The 23,959-nt window shown below is 44.1% G+C and overlaps 1 protein-coding gene and 1 long non-coding RNA gene across 2 annotated transcripts; one reads left to right on the top strand and one right to left on the bottom strand.

The window, feature by feature from the left end:
• Positions 1-1,323: 1,323 nt before the first annotated feature.
• On the bottom strand, positions 1,324-5,571 carry LOC148156627 (uncharacterized). Its single transcript, XR_015764568.1, has 2 exons — positions 5,411-5,571; positions 1,324-2,404 (listed from the first exon to the last, which is right to left on the bottom strand). It is a non-coding gene; the product is annotated as an uncharacterized LOC148156627 (long non-coding RNA).
• A 6,218-nt stretch (positions 5,572-11,789) lies between these two features.
• On the top strand, positions 11,790-22,737 carry LOC106919161 (sal-like protein 3). The gene is made up of 4 exons (XM_014989341.2): positions 11,790-12,150; positions 17,841-20,519; positions 20,598-20,869; positions 22,115-22,737. The coding sequence occupies exons 1-4, from the start codon at positions 12,063-12,065 to the stop codon at positions 22,463-22,465; spliced, it is 3,390 nt and encodes a 1,129-aa protein (XP_014844827.2). The 5' UTR covers positions 11,790-12,062; the 3' UTR covers positions 22,466-22,737.
• The last annotated feature ends 1,222 nt before the right edge of the window (positions 22,738-23,959 follow it).

Raw genomic sequence — 23,959 nt, 5'->3', positions numbered from 1 at the left:
GTGTGTTGCCGTGTGTGTTGTCCTGTGTGTTGCCGTGTGTGTTGCCCTGTGTGTTGCCCTGTGTGTTGCCCTGTGTGTTGCCGTGTGTGTTGCCCTGTGTGTTGCCCTGTGTGTTGTCCTGTGTGTTGCCCTGTGTGTTGCCGTGTGTGTTGCCATGTTTGTTGCCCTGTGTGTTGCCGTGTGTGTTGTCCTGTGTGTTGTCCTGTGTGTTGCCCTGTGTGTTGCCCTGTGTGTTGCCCTGTGTGTTGCCGTGTGTGTTGCCGTGTGTGTTGCCATGTGACTCGTTGACATTCTCCAGTCTCCCGTCTTGCTGGTATTTATTCTCCATGCGACACAATGGCAGCCTTGTTAGCTAAATGGGTTAGCCTTAATGGAGACTTATATTTCCAGGATTATATCTGTATTCAGTTGCAAATGATTTGGGGGGGTTCAGGGGGGCTCAGGGGTTTGGGGGGCATTTGAATTAAGTGGACACCTGGTGCAGTGGCTGCGGCTCCAAGGCGCGCCGTTCACCCGCCGCCGTTGCCAACTTCCCTTTTTCCCAGCCCGGCCTTGTTCGTCACTCAGCCTCCAGTTTCAGCTCAAACTTGTAACTTTAGTTTCCCTTCAGCTGAAACTTCTCTCCTCAAAGGTAAAAAAACTTTGAGAGAGGAAAGAGGCTAAGAGGAGGGGGCAAACTCTTATCAATCTCCTCTTAGGTTTGGCCATGTTGGTTTGAAAGCGGCGTGTCGAGTTTCAGGGAAACCGTCCAATTAAATACTGTAAAAAGATAAAATGACAGAGTCCCCGAGCTGCAGCGTTCGTTCTTAAAGCCCCTTTTGTTGATTTATTGTACATCAGCCACTGAGCCATGCAGGGAAGAGGACATTTCAGAGGGGATTCTATTTGTATGCATCCTGCGTCGGCTCTGCACACAATCGGGCCTGTATTACGTTCTGCAAATTTATACCAGGATGTAGGTTTAGAGTGTCCCCCCCCTCCGCTTCCCCCGCCCCTGAAAGAAAAGGAAAGTTTTTCAAGTAAGTGTCTGCTTTCATGAGCACAAGTGATGGAGGCTCACAAACAAAGCTTTGTTTCTGCACTCACAGATGTACGGCCCCGCTGCAGCTTTGTCCCGCCGCTCCGAGACGCTTTCACAGATTGCTGTGAGGGTCCAACACGGGCTGCAGAGACACTCCTGCAGCCGGCAGACCATAATAAGCACAGCTTTCCCAGGCCGGTTTTCACCCAGGAGGAGGAAGTTCTTTCTGACCGCAGATCAGAAAAAAGGAAGGAGCCATTTGTCTTTTCAGAGACGTTGAGCATCAGAAACTGGAGCAATAATTTCTGATTCCTGTTTAATATATGGAGGAGTTCCATTAATTATATTTACATAAATATAATCAATCTTTAATCCAGACACAGAAACTGTCCAAAAACAGAACAAACAGAGAAAATGATGATAGGTTTTTCTGTTCACTAAATTATTTCCGTGATTCCAAAACATGGAGGTAAATCTGCCTTCACTCACATTTAGCAATTTGCTAAAATTTCGACCTTTATTGGATTATAAAATCCAAATTTTGTCACCAAGCAGTGATTGCTGTTCAGCACCAATTCATTATTTTGTCTTTAATATTTTACCTGTAAATCATCCCACTGATTTATTTGGGATTTATGGAAGAATTTGTATAATCTTCTAAAATAATTTTGCTCAGCACCTGTTGTGTTTTGATTGCAGTGAAATCATGTGTAAGCATGAGAACTAGGATGAGCAGCAGTCAGGGAGGACGGACGCTGCAGCGAAGCAGCAGCTGCTGCCACTCTGCCCAAGATGAGGTGGAAAAATGCAGGCAGCAGTTTCTGCAGTTTCTCTTTGGTTGGGCCGTTTTTGTACATCTTATTTTCTGTCTAGTAATGAAGAATCCGAACTTAGAAGCTTTTTGACGCATCAGTTTCCTGCAGCCAGCGGTCTAGATTAGACACCAGACATTTCTTCCACTTTCTACATCTCTCTGGTCCTTTTCAGTAATAATAATCATATTCAGACTTTATGCTGATGTGCCTGCAGCTCCAGAACCAGTCGGTCTCTGATCTTTCATCTCACTGGATGGCAGAGGAACAATTATGGCTCTAATTCTCTTGTCAATAGTTATGTCTCATGAGGTCAATGGACTTGTCGTTGTTGTCGCTGATCAATACTGAGACACTTCATAACCCGTTTGAGTTTGATAGAAGATGATTTCTGCCTCCTGATCTCCATCCGGCTCTGATTGCAGGCGCTGGCCCGAATCCGCCGGCGGCTCATGGATTAGCTGCTCCGGTCTTGAAGTGGCTGCAGTCGATTCCACGATGTGATGGAATCAATGATCGTCTCTTTCATTTGTTCTCGTTTGGCTGCACAGCAGAACTGAAAAGAGCGTCGCTGAAAAACAAAGAATAAATGTAAGTTCAAAGATAATGCAGAAAAACGCTGCCTCTGAAAAATAGAGATTTTTAAAAATAAAAACTGGGAAATAACTGAGGAGGAAGATGTGAAACATACTTATTATTTTCTAAATGGATAATTTAGAAATTATTTTTTATGTTTTTGGAGCTGAACTGAGTCAAACAACTTCTTTATTTATTCTGAAAAAGTTTGAAGTTACTTAATGTCAAATTGTTTAAAATCTCTGAAGTTTATTTTAATGAATGGCTGGGAACAACTTAAAGATCATTTCTTTTCTCCAAAATATTTTATTGTAATAAACAATAATGTTTTAAAATAATTTCTTTCTCACATTGTTTTAGGCTTTAGTGTCTTTTATTCAACTGGAAATATGCAGCAAATGTCCTGCAACCAGGAACCAAATGCAGCTGCAGCTCCTGCTGCGCAGTGCTGCAAACTTTGTTTTTATTTGTTTATTGTCAAGAATTTTGTATTTTCATCTATTTAAATTTTGAGCCATCTTAATTTTATTTCGCCTTTTTTTTGTTCCGTTTTTATATTCTTGATCAATTAATAGTTCCATAAAGCGTATATTTGTCTTTTCACTGCAGAAAATCCTGAAGTTTAATAAAATAAATAACAGGACCAGGAGGCAGGGCATGAGAACAGCAGCTTCACGGAGAATGAATGATTTTAGAAAGCGACGAGCTTGATAACCTGATCAGAAACCAGGAGCAGCTGTGAGGGGAAACCAGGCAGGGTTTGGGAAACGCAAAACCATTCGGCTGGTTCACAGAAGTCCAACTCAGAAATCCAGGATGAGAGATAAATCCAGGCTTAGTTCATCTTGGGTTCATCCGTTCAGACCGACCCGGGCTCAGGAGGAGCAGCTGTGTCGATCCGGACTGAAATGATTCAGGTTAACGTGAATCAAGAGACTTCTGCCGCAGACCGATGAGATCGATCACAGATTCACTGATTCTACGCCAGATAAACATGCGACATGTTGCCTTAAATACGGACTGTCCCATGTTTGGCTGTTAAATGTTGCTACGGGACGCGGTTTGTTCCGGATTTCTAGAACTGTCCGATAGACTCGCCTATCACACACACATCAACACTAAGTGTAACAACAATGACCAAAATGAAACAGGAAATTTTAAGGTCAGCTAAATTGTTGTGGCGGGACGTAAAAAGGACCCCCGAACGCTACGGACCGACGCTGTTGCCTAGAGACGGACACTACGCAGCCGCGGTGAGCTGCTATCAACCCGCGTCTTTTTAAAACGTCCTTAGAACCAAAACCTCGTAAAGATACAGACGTGAGAGGGAAGACGCAAATCCCAGGGTGAATAATGTTAGTGAGGATGAATACAGGCAATGAAAATCAAAAAAAGTGTCCATCGTGGCGGTGCTGCTGTATGATAGACAGAATGGATCAGGAGAGGAACTGCAGACCCATCAGAACCTAAAGAACCAGAAATCAGCATCTCTTCATCCCTCAGTCATCTCCTGAGGCTGATGTGGGAGAACATTTTATTATTCAGCTTCTTATTGTGCTTTTAGTCGACTGTTAGGAGCTGATTATTTGCTTATTTAATGTATCGCCGTATCAGCCAAAATAATACAAATGGTGATTTAGAGAACAAATCATACTGAGAGATTAACAGTGAATACATAAATATTTCTACTTTTAAAAGGTTTGTTAGAGCTTTCTGTTTGTTTTATTAAGAAATGTTGACATCTTTTATGAATTCAGTGTTCATTTACTGTATAATTAATGTCAGACACAGACCTGCAGCCCAGGGGCGGATCTAGATGGGGGCCAACGGGGTACAGAAGAAATTATACTAAATAAACGTCTTTTGTTAATGCTCAGTGGTGGATTTTTTAACCTTCACAATTTTACTTTAACATTGAATTAAAAATTATAGTGCTGCACCTTTAGCTGCTGTGTAGAATCAGACTTTCCATCTGCCAGGGATCTGCAGCCTGGATCTCTGGAGACACAAGTGGCTCTTTGGCTCACTTAATATATCAAATGATGAAATATTGCTCTGTTTTTTTGTTTCATTTTTTAAGTGTCCCCATGAAAAAGCACTGACTACCCCTAGTGGTAAATTTGTCCTAGAACCAGCCTCCAAATCTATCTCCTTATTTGTATAAATATTTTATTAATATTCTTTACAATACTAGAATTTTGACATAACTTGTACTTTTGGCTGTGTGAGGACACATTTTGAATATTAAATCAGGTGTTATGATCAGTCACTCAGTACTTGAGCAGTTTACCAAATACGTTTTAATCAAACATGTTTAAGATATGCTCTGACTGGAGAACAGTTTTGGAGTACTCTATGTATGAACGGTTGCTCTCTGGATCACTTTTTAAAAACAAAAACATTGCCATGAAATATTATCCATCACTGCAGCGGACGTCCCACCCCATGAGAGTCGGGCGACACGCCGTGGTGGGCGTCCCTTATTTGGATTTCTGAAAGATGGCAGGCCTAGACAGCATGTCAAGTAGCATTGCTGCTAGGCATTTTAGTTTCCCAAGATACATTTTCTTTCAAATATTTTATATACACTCTTCAAAGAAAATGCACAAATAATTAGTTAAGTTCCACAGAAAGTCTGTGAATGTGGAGAATCGTTCTTTAGAGCAGAAATGTTCTGCAGTCAGTTTAACAGATCAGCTGAAATAGTGATGAATGTGTTTAAGGAAATGCTGTTTGGTTCTGGATGGTTGGGATTCAGTTTTATTTCAGTCATTGTTGTTATTGTCATGCAAGACTTAGAGAATGAAAATTTTCCTTTGTTTTTCTGCAGCTTTTCTGTAATTAGTTGATTGTGGCGTCATTCTGCGTTTCAGCAGAAACTCAAACATGTAACTGAGGGTCTTTAATGAGTCAGAAAACAGGAATCTGCTTCCCGTTTCCCTCAGCAGCTTCTGCAGGTCCAGAACTTCATCTATTGATTATTTGTTATCATTTCTCACACCTTTGTGAATTCTCCTCTTCCTATTTCAACCTGAGCCAGTGATCTTGATCCGCTTGTATCATCGCCTTCCTCGGCCGTCATGTGAATCTGTGAAGGACGGAAGGCAATAAGTGGGAGAAAAGCAGCAATCTGCTGAGTTCTCCATTCACTCCTCTGTCCTCTTATCCAGCCTGGAAGATAAAGAAAAAAATCAATAGAGAAACACGGCGATAGATAAAAGCAGAGAGGAGCAGACGGCCGAGCCCAGGGTTGGGAATTAAAACCATCAGAAATTTCCGGGCCGCTCAGCTTTGGGTCTACATAACCTAACAGGTTCTGTCGCTCTGCTGTCCGTCACTCCGTTCTCTGTTCACTCCTGCTTTGTTCGCTTCTGATTTCCTTCTCTGCTCGGCTTTGTGTTTGGGGATGAAGAAGCTGCTCCCATTCAGGTCCAGTAAGTGCTGACTGAAGGTTTGGGTTATTGGATCAGGGACCGGTTCTGATAAACCAGCCGTGGATCATCAGGCCTGGAGCGGAACCAGACAGAGAGAAAACTGCACATTTTCTATTATTTCTAATGAACTGAGTCGTTTCTCTGTAATGGGCCGTTAGTAGCACAGCTGCCCTGCAGCTGGAAGGTCTTGGGTTCAAATCCCACCTGGAGTCTTTCTGGACACCTGGGTTCTCTCTGGGTACTCTGCTTAATTGACTGCTCTAAATTGCCCTTAGTGATAGACTGGCAACCTGTCCAGGGTGAACCTTTGCTCTTGTCCAATGGCTGCTGGACTTGCCCCCCCCCCCCTGCAGGGTGGGACCTCCTGCAAAGGTCAGTCGGATCTGCTATGACCTACCAGACGGATCATAATTGATCTGTTTAACCCTAACCGGCCATTTGGGGTTTAAAACTAAAAGAGCAAATCAGAAAGAGCTGTGAGCGTGTCCAGGTAGAGCTTAGTTTACTCCAGGTAACCTTTGACCTTGTTGGAATATCCTCAGCATTGAATCCTGATGGGAGTCATGTTGTTGTTGGTCTGTTTTGGGTCGGTCCCATCCTGCAGTTCTGGTTAGAGGTTCTGGTTCTTGGCTAAGCTGCTCCTTGCCATCCTGTATGCTTTTGATGTTTTGCTGCTGCAGCACAGCTGATGCAGATGATTGCATCATCTCCTCTGCATGCCTCCAGTTGCTGCAGAAGCCATCATTTAAGCCAGGTGTGCAGCAGCAGGGAAACACCTGCAGGACGGGTTTGGGGTCTCTGATGGAACTGCATGGAGCGCAGCAAAACCCACCGTGACTCTAGAGGCTTCCTGTGATGCTCACACCACTTTTCATTCAGTCTGGAGGACAAACAGACTTCACTGATTCAAACTGTACGAAAACCAGGAGGAACATCAGGTTTTGAACCGTCAGTCAGTTAAAAAGCTTTCGCCATGAATACAGAGTGAAAAGTGTTTCCTCATGAAGTTCAGCTGCTTCTGGTCCACATGTCGTGTCTCTGCCATGAACTGAACACATCAACATGTCTTGACTTGTAGCCGCCGTCCGGGTGGCGTGCGGCGTTCCGCAGGGCGTTTCAAACAGAGCCGGCTTGGATTTCATGGCCTCAGTTCCCGACTGTCGTCACAAATTAATTAAAATCCAAACGTTGTATTGATTGTGTTATCAGGCGAGTGCAGGGCTGCCTGGCCGTATCGACCTGTGGTTCATGGTCATTTTCTAGAAAAATCCTTTTGTGTGATAATATGAGAACCTGAGATACTAAAGATTTATTTTGTATTTAAATAACTTTGATTTGTTGCTTAACAGTTTTATTCTCTGTTCATTCAACATCTTCTGGATTTCTTTTAAATAATGTCAAACCCTCTAATTTTTACTAAATTAAGTTTAAAGTCTCCAATTGTCTAAATTAAAACAGTTTCCTGTTTCATTTGATGAAATCAGCACATAGAAAACTCATAAAATAAAAAAAGTCCAACATGATTTGTACTTTTATCAGGTTATCTTCAGATTTTGTGCTGAAACATAAACATTTTTGCACAGAAAACCAATCAAAATAACTAAAATGCATCTTTTAAAATGTAAAATACACTAAAAGGATTAAATTTACAGCTAAGAGAGAAATATTTTAATGTGATTAATAAAACAGAAGGCATTTTCATGAATTAATAAATTCAGACTTTTGCCTGGTCGTGGCAGCCAGAGTCTGGGCTCCAGAACTTCTGCAGAGCTAAAGATTAGGGTGATGGCCAGGAGACCTGCAGTCTCAAACCAATGAAGCTGTTTCATGATTAAAAGCAGAAATCATCTCTATACACTATTTTTAACAAAATGTTACTAAAAATTCAGATTTTTCTTTCTGAGCTGATTCAACTTTTCTATTTTCTTTTGAGAGAAATCTGTTTCAGAAACAAAATTATTGGTGACTGTGACGGAGGAGCCGTCACGAACCGGGACTTAATTAGGAGTCCGTGTTAATATGCGCACATACATACTCCCAATCACTTACTTCTGTTAAAGGTTAAACTGATGCGGCTCATCGTGGTGCACACGCGGTGTTCCTGCTTCAGTTTGCATCCATCCTAACCTGTTTTCACTTCCAAACACTTTCCCACTTTGTTTACAAGCAGAGTTATTTCCGGGTGTGGCGCGCCAGGTGATCATGTGATGACGTCATCGGAACATACCGAGTGTTCTCTATTAAATTGGTTATTGTATTTTTGATTTACAAGTTTATTTATTTTCCTTATTATTATGATTTGTTTTGTATCCTTTAAGAGTTCATTTGAGTTAGAAATAATTGTTTAATTGTTTTGTTTGCTTGATTGGTCTTTCTGTGGGCGGAGCCTGTGGCTTTAAAAGCAGGGCTCTGCGCCACAGGGAGGCAGTCTGTGGCTAGACTCCTGCCAGATCATAGTGAAGGTGATGGACTCTTACCTTGAAGGTTCTGTTGTTTTGTCTGCTTTTAACCTGCCTGGACGTCCCTGTATGTATATTTTTCACCTGCCACCTTTTGCTCACTTGAAGAATGGAATAAACTTCACTAAAGTGATCTCTGGCCTTGGGCAGTCATTTTTTTGTTTGTCCAAGCATAAGAGAACCCCGCCACAGTGACAGAATCATTGAAAATCTAAATAATAATAATGATAATAAACTTTATTGTCATTATAGAATCTGCCAGGGGTGGGAATAATTTTAGGTTTGCTTGTTTTAATGTGAAAAACAAAAAGCCTCAGATTTAAATGCTGATTTTTACATGAACATTTGTGACGATGTGAGATGGTTAATTGTCTTGTGGACTCCCTGATTGGTCCCACCTGTCGAGTCCCTGATTGGTCCCACCTGTCGAGTCCCTGATTGGTCCCACCTGTCGAGTCCCTGATTGGTCCCACCTGTCGAGTCCCTGATTGGTCCCACCTGTCGAGTCCCTGATTGGTCCCACCTGTCTCTTGTTCTCTGCTGGATCCTTCTTGGTCCTGCATCGTGTGCTGACTTCACTTCCTGTTTGTGTCGTCACTCACCTGTGGTTCCTCTTTCATTAAACACATTTCTCCACTTCATCTGACCGCTTCAATCCTCATCTTCACAAAACTGTTTCATGACAACATGATCAAATATGTGGAGCATAATTCATGTCTCACATTTAAACACAAACTTAAGTTTTCATATAAAGTGCCGCATCACTAAACTGGTGGAGTTTCATCAAAGCTTCATGAAAAAATGCTGAATATTCAAAGTTATCAATTTTCATGCAATCAAGTGAATCAAATGTTTAGTTTATCTGATTTTTTAAGGTTAGGATTTCATCTTTTGCAAAGTAATTGAAGGAAATGTATTGATGAGAGAAACCTTTGGTCAATGCGACGCCTAGAACCTGTTTCCAAGATCTCAGCACAGAATGAATGATTTCAAATAGAAACACTGATTTTACTTTGTGCGTTAAAGTTTTTGTTCTGAGGGTTTAATTGAGTTTTTTTGCATGAAGTCTTCCAGCCTCTGCAGAGTTTGATGATCACTGAACTCATCATCAAATCTTTTCATTGCCTCTGATTTACATAATTCAGTCATTATTTTAATCCATCTGCTGAAAATAAAACTTCTCATGTCTTCAAACTTATTTTTGCATTGTTGGAGCGTCACTCTTCTGGGAAAATGAAGAAGAAGTTTATCAACATGATCTAAACCGAGCCAATCAAAGCTCTGCTGATCACCGTCACTCGGCCAATCAGATTCATTTCTCCAACAATCAGTCTTGAGAATCAAGCGTTGCTGCAGGAGTCAGTGTAGCATCTGGAAGAGATCATGGACAAGAAGTTTGAGTTCGATTTGTGCGGGGCGACGCTTTACAAAGAATCGATATCGAATCAAGGAGGGTCGAGTTTCCAGATAAGCTCTGGACACTCCGGCTATTCATCATAAGTCTGCAGAAACCAGATCGGTCAGAAGAAATGATGGCAGCAGGAGAGACGACCTCCTTATCTCCTCACAGCAGGGGAGCAGCAGACATGCGATCGATGTCAGGCTGCGGTGCAGGAACGGCAATTATCAGCAGCTGATTCTGTCCTGCATCTTTTAATGCAACAAAATTACAAGTTTGGGAATAAAGCGAGTGAAAGGGGATCCCAGCACTGAAGTATTAGCAGAGACTGTGTTCATATTGATTCAGTGAGATAAAAATGAAGATGAATTATTATGTCTGGCAATTTCATCCATCCATCCATTTTCTGTACACCCTCATCCCCAGAGGGGTCGGGATGTCTGACAACTTTTGCTCCTTAATTATTAATCTTTTTGTCACATCTGAACCGGAACAAGATTCTGTTTTTTAAACACATTCTAACTTTCTCAGACTAAATGCAGAAAAATTATTTTAACATAAATATGTCTATAACTCATTTTACCCACCAGCATAGAGGCAACATCCTTCGTTCTTTTGTGGATTGAAACCAGACAGAAGTCTGAAACCTGGGAGTAGTGATGACCTCTGACCTCAGAGCCACATGAAGCCGGTTCCTCAGTGGACCTTCCAGCAGCTGCAGGACATTCAGACCCAGAGGACGAAAGTCTGAGACCAGAGAAACTCATCCAGGATTTAGTGGCTCTGATTCCTGCAGCAGGTCAGACTGACAGACCAGAAGCTGCAGCTGGAGACCTGACTAGAACCAGGAGGGTAGAGACACCAGCTGGTTCTACATCACCTGGTTCTACACCACCTGGTTCTACGGCACCAGGTTCTACACCACCTGGTTCTACACCACCTGGTTCTACACCACCCGGTTCTACGGCACCTGGTTCTACACCACCTGGTTCTACACCACCAGGTTCTACGGCACCTGGTTCTACACCACCTGGTTCTACACCACCCGGTTCTACACCACCTGGTTCTATACCACCTGGTTCTACACCACCCGGTTCTACACCACCTGGTTCTACACCACCAGGTTCTACGCCACCTGGTTCTACACCACCAGGTTCTACGCCACCTGGTTCTACACCACCTGGTTCTACAGCACCAGGTTCTACACCGCCTGGTTCTACGGCACCAGGTTCTACACCACCTGGTTCTACACCACCAGGTTCTACACCACCTGGTTCTACACCACCAGGTTCTACGCCACCTGGTTCTACACCACCAGGTTCTACACCACCTGGTTCTACACCACCAGGTTCTACGCCACCTGGTTCTACAGTCCTTTTCTGACAGACTTTAAACTGTTTAGAAATCACTGAACGGATTACAGATCTGCACAGTGGTGCAGTTGGTATCGCTGCTGCCTTGCAAAGGTCTGGGGTTCGAATCCCAACCTGGTCTGTCTGCATGTTCTCCTTGTGGATCAGCGGGTTCTCTGTAGTTATATCATTGATTAATTAATTAACCTGATTTAAAAGTTGCTGATTGGACATTATTGTTACTATTGTTTTCCCGTTTAGTTGTGTAAATGAGGGGCCGCATTCAGGCTGTTGGGGGCAGATGGTGGGAGTTGGTGTGAAGTGAAGCAGCGGCTCCAGCAGCCTATCGCAGCCGGCCTCCGAAGAGCTAATGACGGCCTGGAGGCGGGGGCAGCGCGGCCCGCCGAAGCCTCACTCCCCCCGGGCTGCAGTCTGGGATGGGATCCAGCAGCGGACTGAGCGCCTCTTCACCCAGCAGGTGAAATCTGATCTACTCAGCAGCTCCTGCTTGGTTTCAGGAGATTCCGGCCTGCTTCAGATGGGAATTGTTCTGAGATCCGACCCAACCGTCCGGACCCAGCCGTCCGGAAGGCTGCGTCCCGTTTAACTCCGGCAGCTCAGAGGAGAAGATCCGGCTGAAGTTCAGTAGGAGCCAGGAGCAGGACAAAGGTTTGACCTGCTGAGGAGTTTGGGTCCAGCTCGGAATGACCCGGTTCGGCACCCCGCAAAGCTGTGCGTAAAACCCGCTGTGCACCGGACAGGAAGTGAACTAATTATGATCAAACCCTCATTTCAATATGTGCTGTGAGCTGCATGGACCACAGCCAATCACCCACCGGAGGGCAGCTGCAGCCGCAGCAAGCATGATCCCCCCTCCATCATAATTACCCTGACATGCGCAATCTGCACAGCGGCCGCCGAGCGCGCAGCCTATTTCACCGACCCCGCTGGCCCTGAAGGCGCCCAGTCTGCGCTCCATGCTCCGGCGGGAGGCGGCGAAGCGCGCAGCATGTCCCGCCGAAAGCAAGCCAAGCCGCAGCAGCTCCGCTCCGATGAGGAGGAAGAGGAGAGCCGGGGCGCAGCGCGCTGCAGGACGGGTAAGAGTCCGGGGCAGGAGGTCAGGCGTTCATGCGAAATGTTTCCACTGCAAAACGCGTCAGAATAACTAAAGAACCCATTATTTCTTAACGTTAAAAAGTTTTTCTAAAAAACTTAATTTCTTCGATTAACTGACAAACTCATTGTTTTTTCCAACAGCAGCATTGTACCAAGACAACCAATAATACATTTAGTCCTTTGTCATTATTTTACATTTTTATTTCTTTTCGTTCTAAAATGTTTGTCTAATTTGTAAAATAAAATAAAATCAGTCATTAATAATAATAAGAAGAAAGAAAAATGTTTTATTTCTAGAAACTGATTTCAGTTCCTCAGCTGAATAATGAACGATTCTCTGAAGCAAAATGAAATTAAAATGTGACTTTGGCTACTGTTGTCTATTTACATTAAGAAACAGATGAATTTGCTAATAATGACACCTCACTATTTACAAATGATTAAATAATTTACTTTTTTTAATGTGGAGCTGTTTCAGTGAGGCTGGATCATATTTTAATCTTTGGAGTATAAATTCATAAAAATCTGATTAAATTCCATTATTTATTCAAATCATTTAATTCATTTGCTGAATGAAACAAACTGTTTAAATTTCAGTAAACTTCTTCAGGCATTATCTCTAGTAATTACAGATTTTTTTATTCTTTATTCAGTTTTATAATAATGAATTTACTGATAGGCCTGGAGTTCAGTTTTTATAATTTATTGATCATAATCCCAGATTTTTCAGGGGTTTTTTCAGAATCATATTTAACATCTTTATTTCTGGGAGGAGGAAGAGGAGGGCCTCTCTTCGGCCTGCTGACTTAACCTTTGTCCGCCTCTCCCTGGGAGTGGAGCGGTCCGTGTCCGGATCAAAACACAGTTAGTATGTGTGACGTGTGGCCCTCTGGAGCCCGGGGCCCACGCTGCGCTGCAGCTCCAGGATGTCCGGCTCTCGTCTCTTGACGCCAAAAGGAGGAGGAAGAAGAAGAAGAAGAAGACCTAAACTGACCGGCCGCAGCAGTTGGAAATAAATTCCTGTTATATTTGGAAACCGATTTAAAGGCTAAAATCCAACCTGATCTTTTCTTTGTTTTCCCTGGAAATAAATCCCAAACTGTGGAGAGAAAACGCGGAGCTGAAACAGTGGAAGTGTTCGGACCACCCACCTGGAGACTCCAGAGCTCTGATTATTCCCTGGGATGTTTAGCGCTGCAGCTCGGCTCTGCTGTGGAAACAGCTGAAACTGTCACTTTTTACTTTTCCTTCATTTTAAACTCAGTCTGTGCTGATCTGACTAAACAGAGCAACTAGCTGTTACATTTTACATCAACACACTTAGATTAAATCACTTTAAATTAATAAGTGTTTAAGCCAAAGAGCACATTTTATACCTTGTTCCAGAAAGAAAAACTAAATTTTCCAAAAATCTTCCAGGATTAAAGAAAACTGCATGTCTCTCATATTTTGACCTCATTTTTCTAAACCATCATTTCTGAAGTTGCAGAACATGAAGCAATAATCTTCCCATCTGCTCTGTTGTCTGTTTCCTAATGGAGCAACTCCTGAACAGATGCAACACTGAAATGATGAAATCTTGGCATAAATCATCAAAAATCAGCTGCAGGAATAATTGACAAAATGAGATGAAGATGCTGAAATTGAACAGATCTGCAGGCTTCGCTTGGGACTTTTTCCTCTTTCATTTTCAACTGATGGCCTTCTGGTGTCTAAAGGAGTAAAACATTTGCAGACTCAAAACCGCTCAAGTTGCTCCTGGTGCAGAACCGGAACTCTGGGAATGAAAGAAATGACTGAGATGGTCCGGGTTCTGAAAAGCAGGCGGCGCGTTGTTTTGGACCAGCACAAAGACTTAAATCTGCAGCTTTATTGACACCATCCCAATGTTTGTCCAAACTGCACACTGAGTTATGTAAATGCACAGAAAATCAATGCAAAGCTTGAAATTTCATTACGTGTCTGAATGCTGGGATGTCAGCTAACTCCATTGACTTTTGGGGTTGATAATCAACATGAGTGGCTTAAAAACTTTTGTTTTCATTTCTAGGCTGTTATTATGATCTCTTCACAGCTGCAGCAGCTCATGTTGGATTTTGATTATGAAAAGTTTAAAACAAGCAGTTTTTACCAGTGCAACGTGGGGAAGATGATATATGTGATATGAATGAAGCAGATCAACAATTACAGTTTAAATATTTAGATTCAGTTTCACATCCAGCTTTAATAAAACCTAACTTCTACACTATAAGGAAGAGTCACCAGGTGTTGATCTCAGGCCACAAACCTCAGATCAACACCTCACCTGTGCAGCTAAAGACACGTTTCTGCCTGAAGGTTTAGAATGAAGCAGCTTCAAATGTCTGAAAATATCCAGAACATTTTAAAACAGGAAGGTTTTCACTTCTTGGAAGGAATAAATGTGAATCAGGAGTTTTGCATGATGGATGTCAAGTTTGAAAAAAATTCTACTCTGTGCAACTAAGACAAATTGAATAAAATCATAACTTAACATACATGACAGTTAGGTCAGCTGTAAAATATGCAGAACTTCTTTTTCTCTTTAATAAGAATGAAAATAAGTTAATGAAAGTAGAAAAATCAGATCATGTCCTCCAGAAAATGTTTTTTCATATTTCTTGTTTCCTGGTCATTTGCAGCTTGAAGCATTTTGATGACAAACTGGAACATCTACACTAAATTTTTGCACTTACATGTTAAAACGACGCAAAGATTCACCACAAAGTTCTGATTTGTCTTTGAAATGAGTCAGAATCCGTGAGACCACTGCAACAATCTGAATATACAGTCGAGCTCATTATTATTAGTTTCTCTATATATTTTAAAAATCATTTTCAAATATTTCTCAGGTGCCATTAAACAGATAAATGATTTTTCAGTACAGCTCTTCCAGACATCTTAGTTTTTATTTTGTGAAATTCTTTAACAAAAGTCAAAAAAATACAACCATCAAAAATATTAGCACCCTTAAGAACTGACATTTCATTTAGCCAAAGCATGTTCTTTCATGGGGTAAAGCTCGCAGATTATAATCAATCAATCAATCAATCAATGGTTGTCTTACATTTATACACAATATAAAATCCTCATTAAGATTTTGGGCTGTTACTTGAGAGAGCATCATGTCAGAAGCAAAAGAATCCAACTTGAACTTGAGAGAAAGAATTGTTCATGATCACAAAGCAGCAGAAAGATATACAAAGTTATCGCAGCGTTTTCAAGAGTCGAGCAGTGGAGAGAAAAGCATCATCTAGAAATTCAGAGCCACACAGTACTCAACCAGACTGGCAGGGGGAGGAGGCGACTCTGGAAAGAAAACTAGTGAGAGATGTGTCATAATTACATCCACCAGGAACTGTTGTGTCCAATCAGGAAGGCTCTAGAGCCTTTGCAGAAATGGACTGGCCAACAGAAACTTTTCTTCTGCAGTGGAGAAGCCATGAAGCCAGACGGAAAGACGCCGGGAAACCTGGAGAAAGACTGCAAACTGAGGCTTGTGCTTTGCTCAGACCAGACCACAGCACAGCTCTAGAGTCGGGACAAAGAAGGGACGGGGCTTACCCCAAAGAACACAGTCAAACATGGAGGTGGAAGTATCATCCTATGGGGATACTGGGAACCTCAACAAGGCTGAAGGAGTGATAAAGAAAGAAGGACATGCAAATATTTGAAAGGAAACTTCAAAACGTCAGCAGCAAACTTGAATCTGCTCATGGCAACATGGCAACCATCCATTATGACAACCATCCAACATGGCAACCATCCAACATGGCAACCATCCATTATGACAACCATCCAACATGGCAACCATCCAACATGGCAACCATCCATTATGACAACCATCCAACATGGCAACCATCCAACATGGCAACCATCCATTATGACAAACCACCCAACATGGCAACCATCCATTATAACACACCACCCAACATGGCAACCATCCATTATGACAACCATCCAACATGGCAACCATCCATTATGACAAACCACCCAACATGGCAACCATCCATTATGACAACCATCCAACATGGCAACCATCCATTATGACAAACCACCCAACATGGCAACCATCCATTATGACAACCATCCAACATGGCAACCATCCATTATGACAAACCACCCAACATGGCAACCATCCATTATGACAACCATCCAACATGGCAACCATCCAACATGGCAACCATCCATTATGACAAACCACCCAACATGGCAACCATCCATTATGACAACCATCCAACATGACAAACCACCCAACATGGGAACCATCCATTATGACAAACCACCCAACATGGCAACCATCCATTATGACAACCATCCAACATGGCAACCATCCATTATGACAAACCACCCAACATGGCAACCATCCATTATGACAACCATCCAACATGGCAACCATCCAACATGGCAACCATCCATTATGACAAACCACCCAACATGGCAACCATCCATTATGACAACCATCCAACATGACAAACCACCCAACATGGCAACCATCCATTATAACACACCACCCAACATGGCAACCATCCATTATGACAACCATCCAACATGACAAACCACCCAACATGGCAACCATCCGTTATAACACACCACCCAACATGGCAACCATCCATTATGACAACCATCCATTATGACAAACCACCCAACATGGCAACCATCCGTTATGACACACCATCCAACATGGCAACCATCCATTATGACAAACATCCAACATGGCAACCATCCACTATGACAAACATCCAACATGGCAACCATCCATTATGACAAACATCCAACATGGCAACCATCCATTATGACAACCATCCAACATGGCAACCATCCAAAACACCCAAAACATGTTGGATGTTTTAGATGACAACAACCCAAAACATCCATCAATCCCGGTGAAGAGCTGTCTGTAGAAAACCAGGGTGAACATTACTGACTGGCCTACACAAAGCCCTGAATCCTATTGAAAATCTGTGAATTACACCAAAGTCCAGGGTTTATGGGAGAAAACCATCAAATCTGAAGGAGCCTGGAGGATTTGCCAAAGAATGGGCTGGAATATAAACTACAAATAGTGACTGCATGTGGTCACCCAGCAAAATAGACACATGCCTGACTAAAAATTTGGATATTTGCAGTTCACATGGAAACATTGAGGGTTTCAGGATCTTTTTGTCTATGTTCATAAATATCATAGAGATATGTGGATATAAATATGTTAGTTAATTTTTATCCATGATAATTTATCAGGTAATGATGGAAGGTCAGATGATATTAAAGTGTAGATTCAAAATGTTGTCCAGCCAACATGACAGATAAAGAAGGGAAGGTGAAGCACAGCAGCTTCCTGAACTGGAGCTTCAATCTCTGCTTTTCAACAAAACTACAGTCTTCAGGTTCTGTGTAGTTAGGCCCAATGTGGAGGTAGATCTGATTGGGTTTTCTGACTCCAGAAATCTCCTGTGATGTGAAAGAATCCAAACCAGCTAATATTCCTCACCTCTTCAGGTGTCTATCTCAAACTGACCTCAAACCTCAGTAACTTAAACAGTGCTGGGTTAGGAGCCTCAGTATGGATGGACCTGAAAGATAAAAATGAAAAGGTGAAGAAATGATTTTGAATGATGAGTTTTTCCTCCCTGACTCCTGTGTTTCCTCCCAGTAGCTGTCGGCCTAACTGTGGAGGTTGGAGCAGGAAGCAGAAGAAGTGAGGAGACGCACATCTGCGCCAGGTGTTGTGCTCAGTTCTTCACCTGGACTGAACTGATGAGGCATCAGGGAGTCTGCACAGAGGAGCCAATGGTGCTGGTGGTGAAGGACGATCTTCCTGAGGATTCTCCAGTCGAGGGGTCCCCGCTTCCCAGCGTAGCGTCCAGCAACTCCTCAGCGGCAGAGTCCATGGATGCCACCTTCGAGCTGACCAATGACAATGACAGTCTGGACCAATTAGAAGAAAGGAGGGATTGGGATGAAGATCTGGATCTGGAGGCGCCCAGCCCCCCTCTTCCTGACTCCTCTCAAGCGTCTGCAGCCGGCAGGATGCCGGGGACCAACGTCACGCTGGAGATCCTCCACAGCACCAGGGTGGCTGTGGCCCAGTTCTCCCAGGGGATGAAGAGCAGCAGTCTGGGTGAGAAGGCCACTTCAGCAGCTATCCCTGTAATCCTGGAGCACCTGCTGGCTTTGCAGCAGCAACAGGTCCGTCAGCTGCAGCTCATCGAGCAGATCTGCAGCCAGGTCGCTGTCATGAAGCCTCAGCCGACACAAGCAGCATTAAACCCTGCTTCCAGGCCCGTGACTCTGGACTCCAACCTAGGAGTCATCCCTCCTCCTAACCTGCCTCGGTCAGGAACCATGCCCTCCTCCATTAATGGACAGACTCCTGTGTCTTTACCTGCTGTGCTTGAAAAGCCACAAAGTCTCCCCTCACGCTCTTTCTGTGGAAAGTCCGCCTTGATGTCCTCATCCCCAGAAAGCTCCCCCCCTCCCATTTGCAGTAGCATGCTGCTTCCTTCCTGCAGTGACTCCAGCAGCATCAGTAGCTCCTCCGGCTGTCTGCCACAGGCTGGCCTACTCAGCTCTTCCTCCAGCCTGCCGTTTCTACCTCAGAGCCCTCCCAGTGGCGTCATCTTCCCCAACCCCCTGGCCAGCATTGCAGCCACAGCCAACGCACTTGACCCCCTGTCAGCTCTCATCAAGCAGCGGAAAGGCAAACTTTCCAACCTGTCTCTGTTTGAAGCAAAGGCCAGCGCAGAGGAACCCTTTTTCAAGCATAAATGTCGGTTCTGTGCCAAAGTGTTTGGTAGCGACAGTGCGCTGCAGATCCACCTGCGCTCCCATACAGGGGAGCGGCCCTTCAAATGTAACATCTGCGGCAACCGCTTCTCCACCAAGGGGAACCTAAAGGTGCACTTCCAGAGGCACAAAGATAAGTATCCTACTGTCCAGATGAACCCTTTCCCTGTGCCAGAGTATCTGGACAATGTGCCAACCAGCTCTGGGATTCCCTACGGTATGTCTGTCACTCCAGAAAAACCTGTCTCCTCGTGGTTGGACAGCAAGCCATTGGTAGCAACTCTTCCCGCCACTCTAGCTCTCCCACTTTCCTCCACTATCCCTAGAGTTGGAGGTTCTACTGACCCAGTAAATGTACCAGCATTAGTTAAGTCTCCCTACCAGGCAGCTCCTGGTGAATGTGTGTCTGATCCACCAAACCAGCAAGGCATCCAGGCCAGTTTCTCTCCTGTTCCACAAACTGATGCCTCCAAAATACTGAAAACAGATGAAGCCCAGCTGCCTCAAAGCCACACTCGGTCACCGAGGGCTGACCCAGTTGGTGAGATACCCAGCCGGGCCAACACACCAGAACTCAACACCTCAGCATCTTTTGCCTCCAGTTCTCCGCCTGTCTTACACTTCACAGATTCTCTGCAAACTTCTGAAACCTCGAAGCTTCAGCAACTGGTGGAGAACATCGACAAAAAAGTCAGCGACCCCAACCAGTGCATTTTGTGCCACCGCATCCTCAGCTGTCAGAGCGCGCTCAGGATGCACTACCGAGTCCACACTGGCGAGAGGCCCTTCAAGTGCAAAGCATGCAGCCGGGGTTTCACCACCAAAGGGAACCTGAAGACACATGTGACTGTCCACAGAGAAACCCCTCCAGTTCAGGTCCAGCACTCATGCCCAATCTGTGAGAAGAAGTTCACCAATGCAGTGGCTTTGCAACAGCACATCCGTCTGCACATGGATGGCCAGATACCCGACACGGCCACGATGGAGAGACTGCAGGACATGGACAGCTACGAAAGTCTCAGTAGTAACGGCAATGAACTCACTGATGACTTCTCCATGGACGATGAGGAAGAGGAGGTAGAAAACATGGAGGAGGATATTAATCTACCTAAATCCTTCATTGTTGACTGCAGATCTCCTTTAAAGTCTGTGTCCGTACTGTTAGGTGCAGCAGCCCTGAACAACCAACCGAGGACGGTTGACACCTCAGTGGGTTCGAACCACTGCTTCACTGAGAAAATGCTTTTAGATGGAAACAGCAGCCTGCTGAGTGCTGATGGTGCTTCATCAGAGAAAACTATGGAAAACAGCCCCCATGCATCTGAATCCTCCTGTTCTCCACATGCACCAACATCTCTTCCTCAAAGTGTCTCTGAAGGCCTGGCAATCAGTCTCCTCCAGACCACTGACACTAGCAAGCCGGAGGAGCTTCTGACTGCTCCAGAGAAGAGAGAGCAGTCTCCAACATCAGCACCAGATCCAAGCAAAGCCTGGCTGAAGGACAAGAGTCAGTACAGCGTGTCCTTCCAGCTGAGCCGAGACAGAGGTAAAACTAAAGTCACATGTCTTGATGTCAACATCCTGAAAACGCTGCACCTTCTCACTGTTTGCTCTGTGCTTTCAGCTACAGATCAGAGCGTCTCCAACCTGATCCACTGCTCGTCCTCCGGTTCCATTAAAGCTGAAGTGAGCGGTCAGACTCAGCTGAACAGCATGATGGCCGCCTCTCTGCTCGGTCTTCCCCGGCGGATGCCCAAACAGCACAACTGCAATGCCTGTGGGAAAAACTTCTCATCGGCCAGCGCCTTGCAGATCCACGAGCGCACGCACACCGGAGAGAAACCGTTCGTCTGCTCTGTCTGCGGGAGAGCATTCACCACGAAGGGCAACCTGAAGGTATGCCGTCCTGTCAGAAACTTAGTTAACTCTGTTGAAACTCTATTGGTGCGTTCACACCAAACGCATTTCGTGCGTCTGCTTTACATTCAAAGTCTATCTGTAAGCGCGTCGAGGGCGCGTCAGATGCGTAAAAATCGCTCTAGCCATTCTTTTCCATTGCCAGTGCAGCCTATTTGTCGGACACCTTGGAAATCCTTGATGTGTCAAATGCCCCAAATGCTTCAAATCGCGCTTGATGCGCGAAACGCGTCGCAACGCGCCTCTGGTTTACTTTGTGTCATGATCCATGTTTATGTGTATTTATTTTAAAGTTTTTCTGTGTTCAGTTTCTGTCCTGAGTCTCTGTTTCTGCTTCTTCCCCGTTGATTGCTTCCCAGGTGTGTCTCATTCCTTGATTACCCTCCCTGTGTATTTAGTCCCACCTGTTGTCTGTGTTCCTCGTCAGATCCTCATCTAACGTCATTTGTCGTCTGTCTGCCGTCACAGTCAAACTGTAAAGTCGTGTGTTGGTTTGGCTCACTTATTCAGTCCTCAGTTTTTTCAGCTGTGTGGTAACTCTCTGCCTGCCGCCTGTGTTGGACTGTGTTTGAGCTCTCTTTATTAAATCATCTTCATCATCATCATCATCTGGGTCTCGGCGCTCATTCTCACCACCACATGACACTTTGAATGTAAACCAGAGGCGCGAAACGCGTTTAGTGTGAACGCACCATATAATGTGCAGCAGCATTACTGTAACTGAGGGAAAGTCTCTCACCTTTTGTTAGTTTACTAAGTTTTCCAGGAAAACCTGTTTACATTTTTTTTAAATTTGCATTTTCCAATATAAATTGTTGTTAAATATCAATCTACACCAGACTTTTTTTCCTTAGTTTTGTTTATTCTCTTTCCTTTGTTTCCAAACTTGACCGTTTTCCTATTTTGTTTCTTCTGTCCTTCTTATTTTTGCTCTGAACCAATCAGATCTAATTTACAGCTCACTGTCTCAGAGAAAAGGCTAAAAATATGAAAAGAAAATTTTTAAATATCAGAAAAATTTAATCCAAAGATTTTTACCCAAATATATTGAAAGTGTAGATGCATAAAAACACATCCAAAATGATAAATAATAGAACAGTTAGGTGAAATAGATTTCTTCTCATCAAGTCAACACATTTATTGGATGCAGATGGATGGATGGTTGGATGAACATCAGTTGCAGTTCTCTGGACGATGTGTTCACTGACCCTCCGTCCTCCTCAGGTCCACATGGGGACCCACGTGTGGAGCGGCGGCCCGGCCCGGAGGGGCCGCCGGCTGTCGCTGGAGAATCCGCTGGCGCTGCTGAGCGGAGAGGCCCTGGTGCTGCAGAAGGACCTGGCGAACCGGGCCGTGGACTCGGGGTTCTGGAACCGCTACGCCACGGCGATCACCAGCAGCCTGGCCATGAAGAGCAATGAGATCTCTGTGATCCAGAATCGACGCGTTGCTCAGCTCCACCCTCTGAGCATCGCCGGCCCGATTGCTGGACTCAACGGGACCGGAATCGACCTGGGAAGCAACCGGCACTTTTCCATGCTGATTGACGACGGAAAAGAAATTGGAATCAATTAAAAATGAACTGAGTGCTGAAAAAAACTCTTATGCAAATTATTCTAAACATTAAAACTTTTGTCCATCATCTTTTAAAGACTTGGTTTCAGAGCAGAATGCGCTGCAGTCATGCAGCGGAGGAAAGACGTTCAGGTTGTTCCTGAGAATCCCTTCAGAGCTGCACACTGCTGCTCAGCTGGCTGGTGCAAAGCACACACTGCATTCAAACACATCTGTTGTTCACTTTATGATGAGACTGTCTCTGAGTCTGAAATGAATAAAAACATTAACACTGCGTCTGTCCATTCCTAAAGCTCACTCTGACAAACTGAAACCCTTTTCGTTTCCCACTATTTAAAACCATTTAATTTACACAAGAGCTGAGCAGAAAAACAGCCAAAAGTTACAATTTCAGAGCCATCTTATCATTTAACAAGCAGGGTAAGTGAGAAAATGTTGCTATGATCCCTGCATCAGAAACCAAATATGAAGTTCAACATCACTTCAATTCTTCTGGTACAGAAAAAGCAGGTGTAAAAAAGACTCAGCAGTTTATAAAATGTGCTTGATTGAGGTGTCAGGGTGATAATCCCAGTCCTGTTTGGACCAGAACCACCATTCAGCATCTAACTGGGTCAGAGTAAGTTGGATTTTTCCTGACCCAGTTATCATTCTGGTCCTTCACTAGTTTTTCTGTAATCTAAGTTTCTGATTTTTCTCACAGAATCCTTAACTTAGAGTGATGATGGTTTTGACCTGGTGGAACATTCAGAACCTTCTGCCAGTTTCTTCATCCAATCATAAATATCCTTCCTGGTTTCTGACCAATCAGAGAGCAGACAGACTCTCTCATCCCATTCCAGCAGATTTGAGCTCTGGATGGTTTGAACGGTGATGCAGACACGAGCACTGCAGCAAGAAGGTTCTGGGTTTGGAACCCGTCCCGTCTATTGGCATGCAGTCTGCAGGTCGTCCGTGTGCCTGCGTGAGTTCTCTCTGGGTACTTCAGCTTCCAGAAACAGGACAGTGAGGTTGTGTCAGTGTGTCGCTGTGAAGGACTGAGCAATGCTCTCGCTGCTTCAGCAAGAGTTGAAAGGCTAAACAGGAGAAGAGCCAGCCCAAGGCATATGGGAGCACTGCTGCCTTGGGGTCCACAGGAACACTGAACGTCTCACAGGATGAAAATCTCAAAACTTGAAATTTGTCCTTTGACAATGACCCTTGAAATGTTTTGAATTTTAAATGTAAATCTGTATTTAGTATCCTTGTGAACGAACCAGTCCTAGCTGTAATCATACAAAGGAAAATATAGTTTGGTTATGTTACCACTCACATTTGATCTATATTTGCTGTTTTCCTTTCTGGGTTCAGATTTTAGGAACAATGCATAAACAAGTAAACAAACTGGTTCTGTTCTCCTAATTCTGCTGAGCTGGGACTGAAATGCTGCACTCCAGAAACCACTGCAAGACCAAATGAGTAACTGAGAAATAATATTCTCTCCACAAAGTATCT

The sequence above is a fragment of the Poecilia mexicana genome, unplaced genomic scaffold, assembly GCF_051168715.1.
Source record: "Poecilia mexicana isolate PSO_F unplaced genomic scaffold, ASM5116871v1 scaffold_11, whole genome shotgun sequence".
Taxonomy (NCBI): Eukaryota; Metazoa; Chordata; class Actinopteri; order Cyprinodontiformes; family Poeciliidae; genus Poecilia; species Poecilia mexicana.
This window is presented reverse-complemented; position numbering and strand designations above follow the sequence as displayed.

Excerpts from the sequence above, each read along its gene's own strand:
- LOC106919161 (XM_014989341.2), top strand. The coding sequence starts at position 12,063 with ATGTCCCGCCGAAAGCAAGCCAAGCCGCAGCAGCTCCGCTCCGATGAG. Across the intron at positions 20,520-20,597 it reads CCAGCTGAGCCGAGACAGAG|CTACAGATCAGAGCGTCTCC; the intron begins GTAAAACTAAAG and ends CTGTGCTTTCAG. Across the intron at positions 20,870-22,114 it reads CCACGAAGGGCAACCTGAAG|GTCCACATGGGGACCCACGT; the intron begins GTATGCCGTCCT and ends CGTCCTCCTCAG.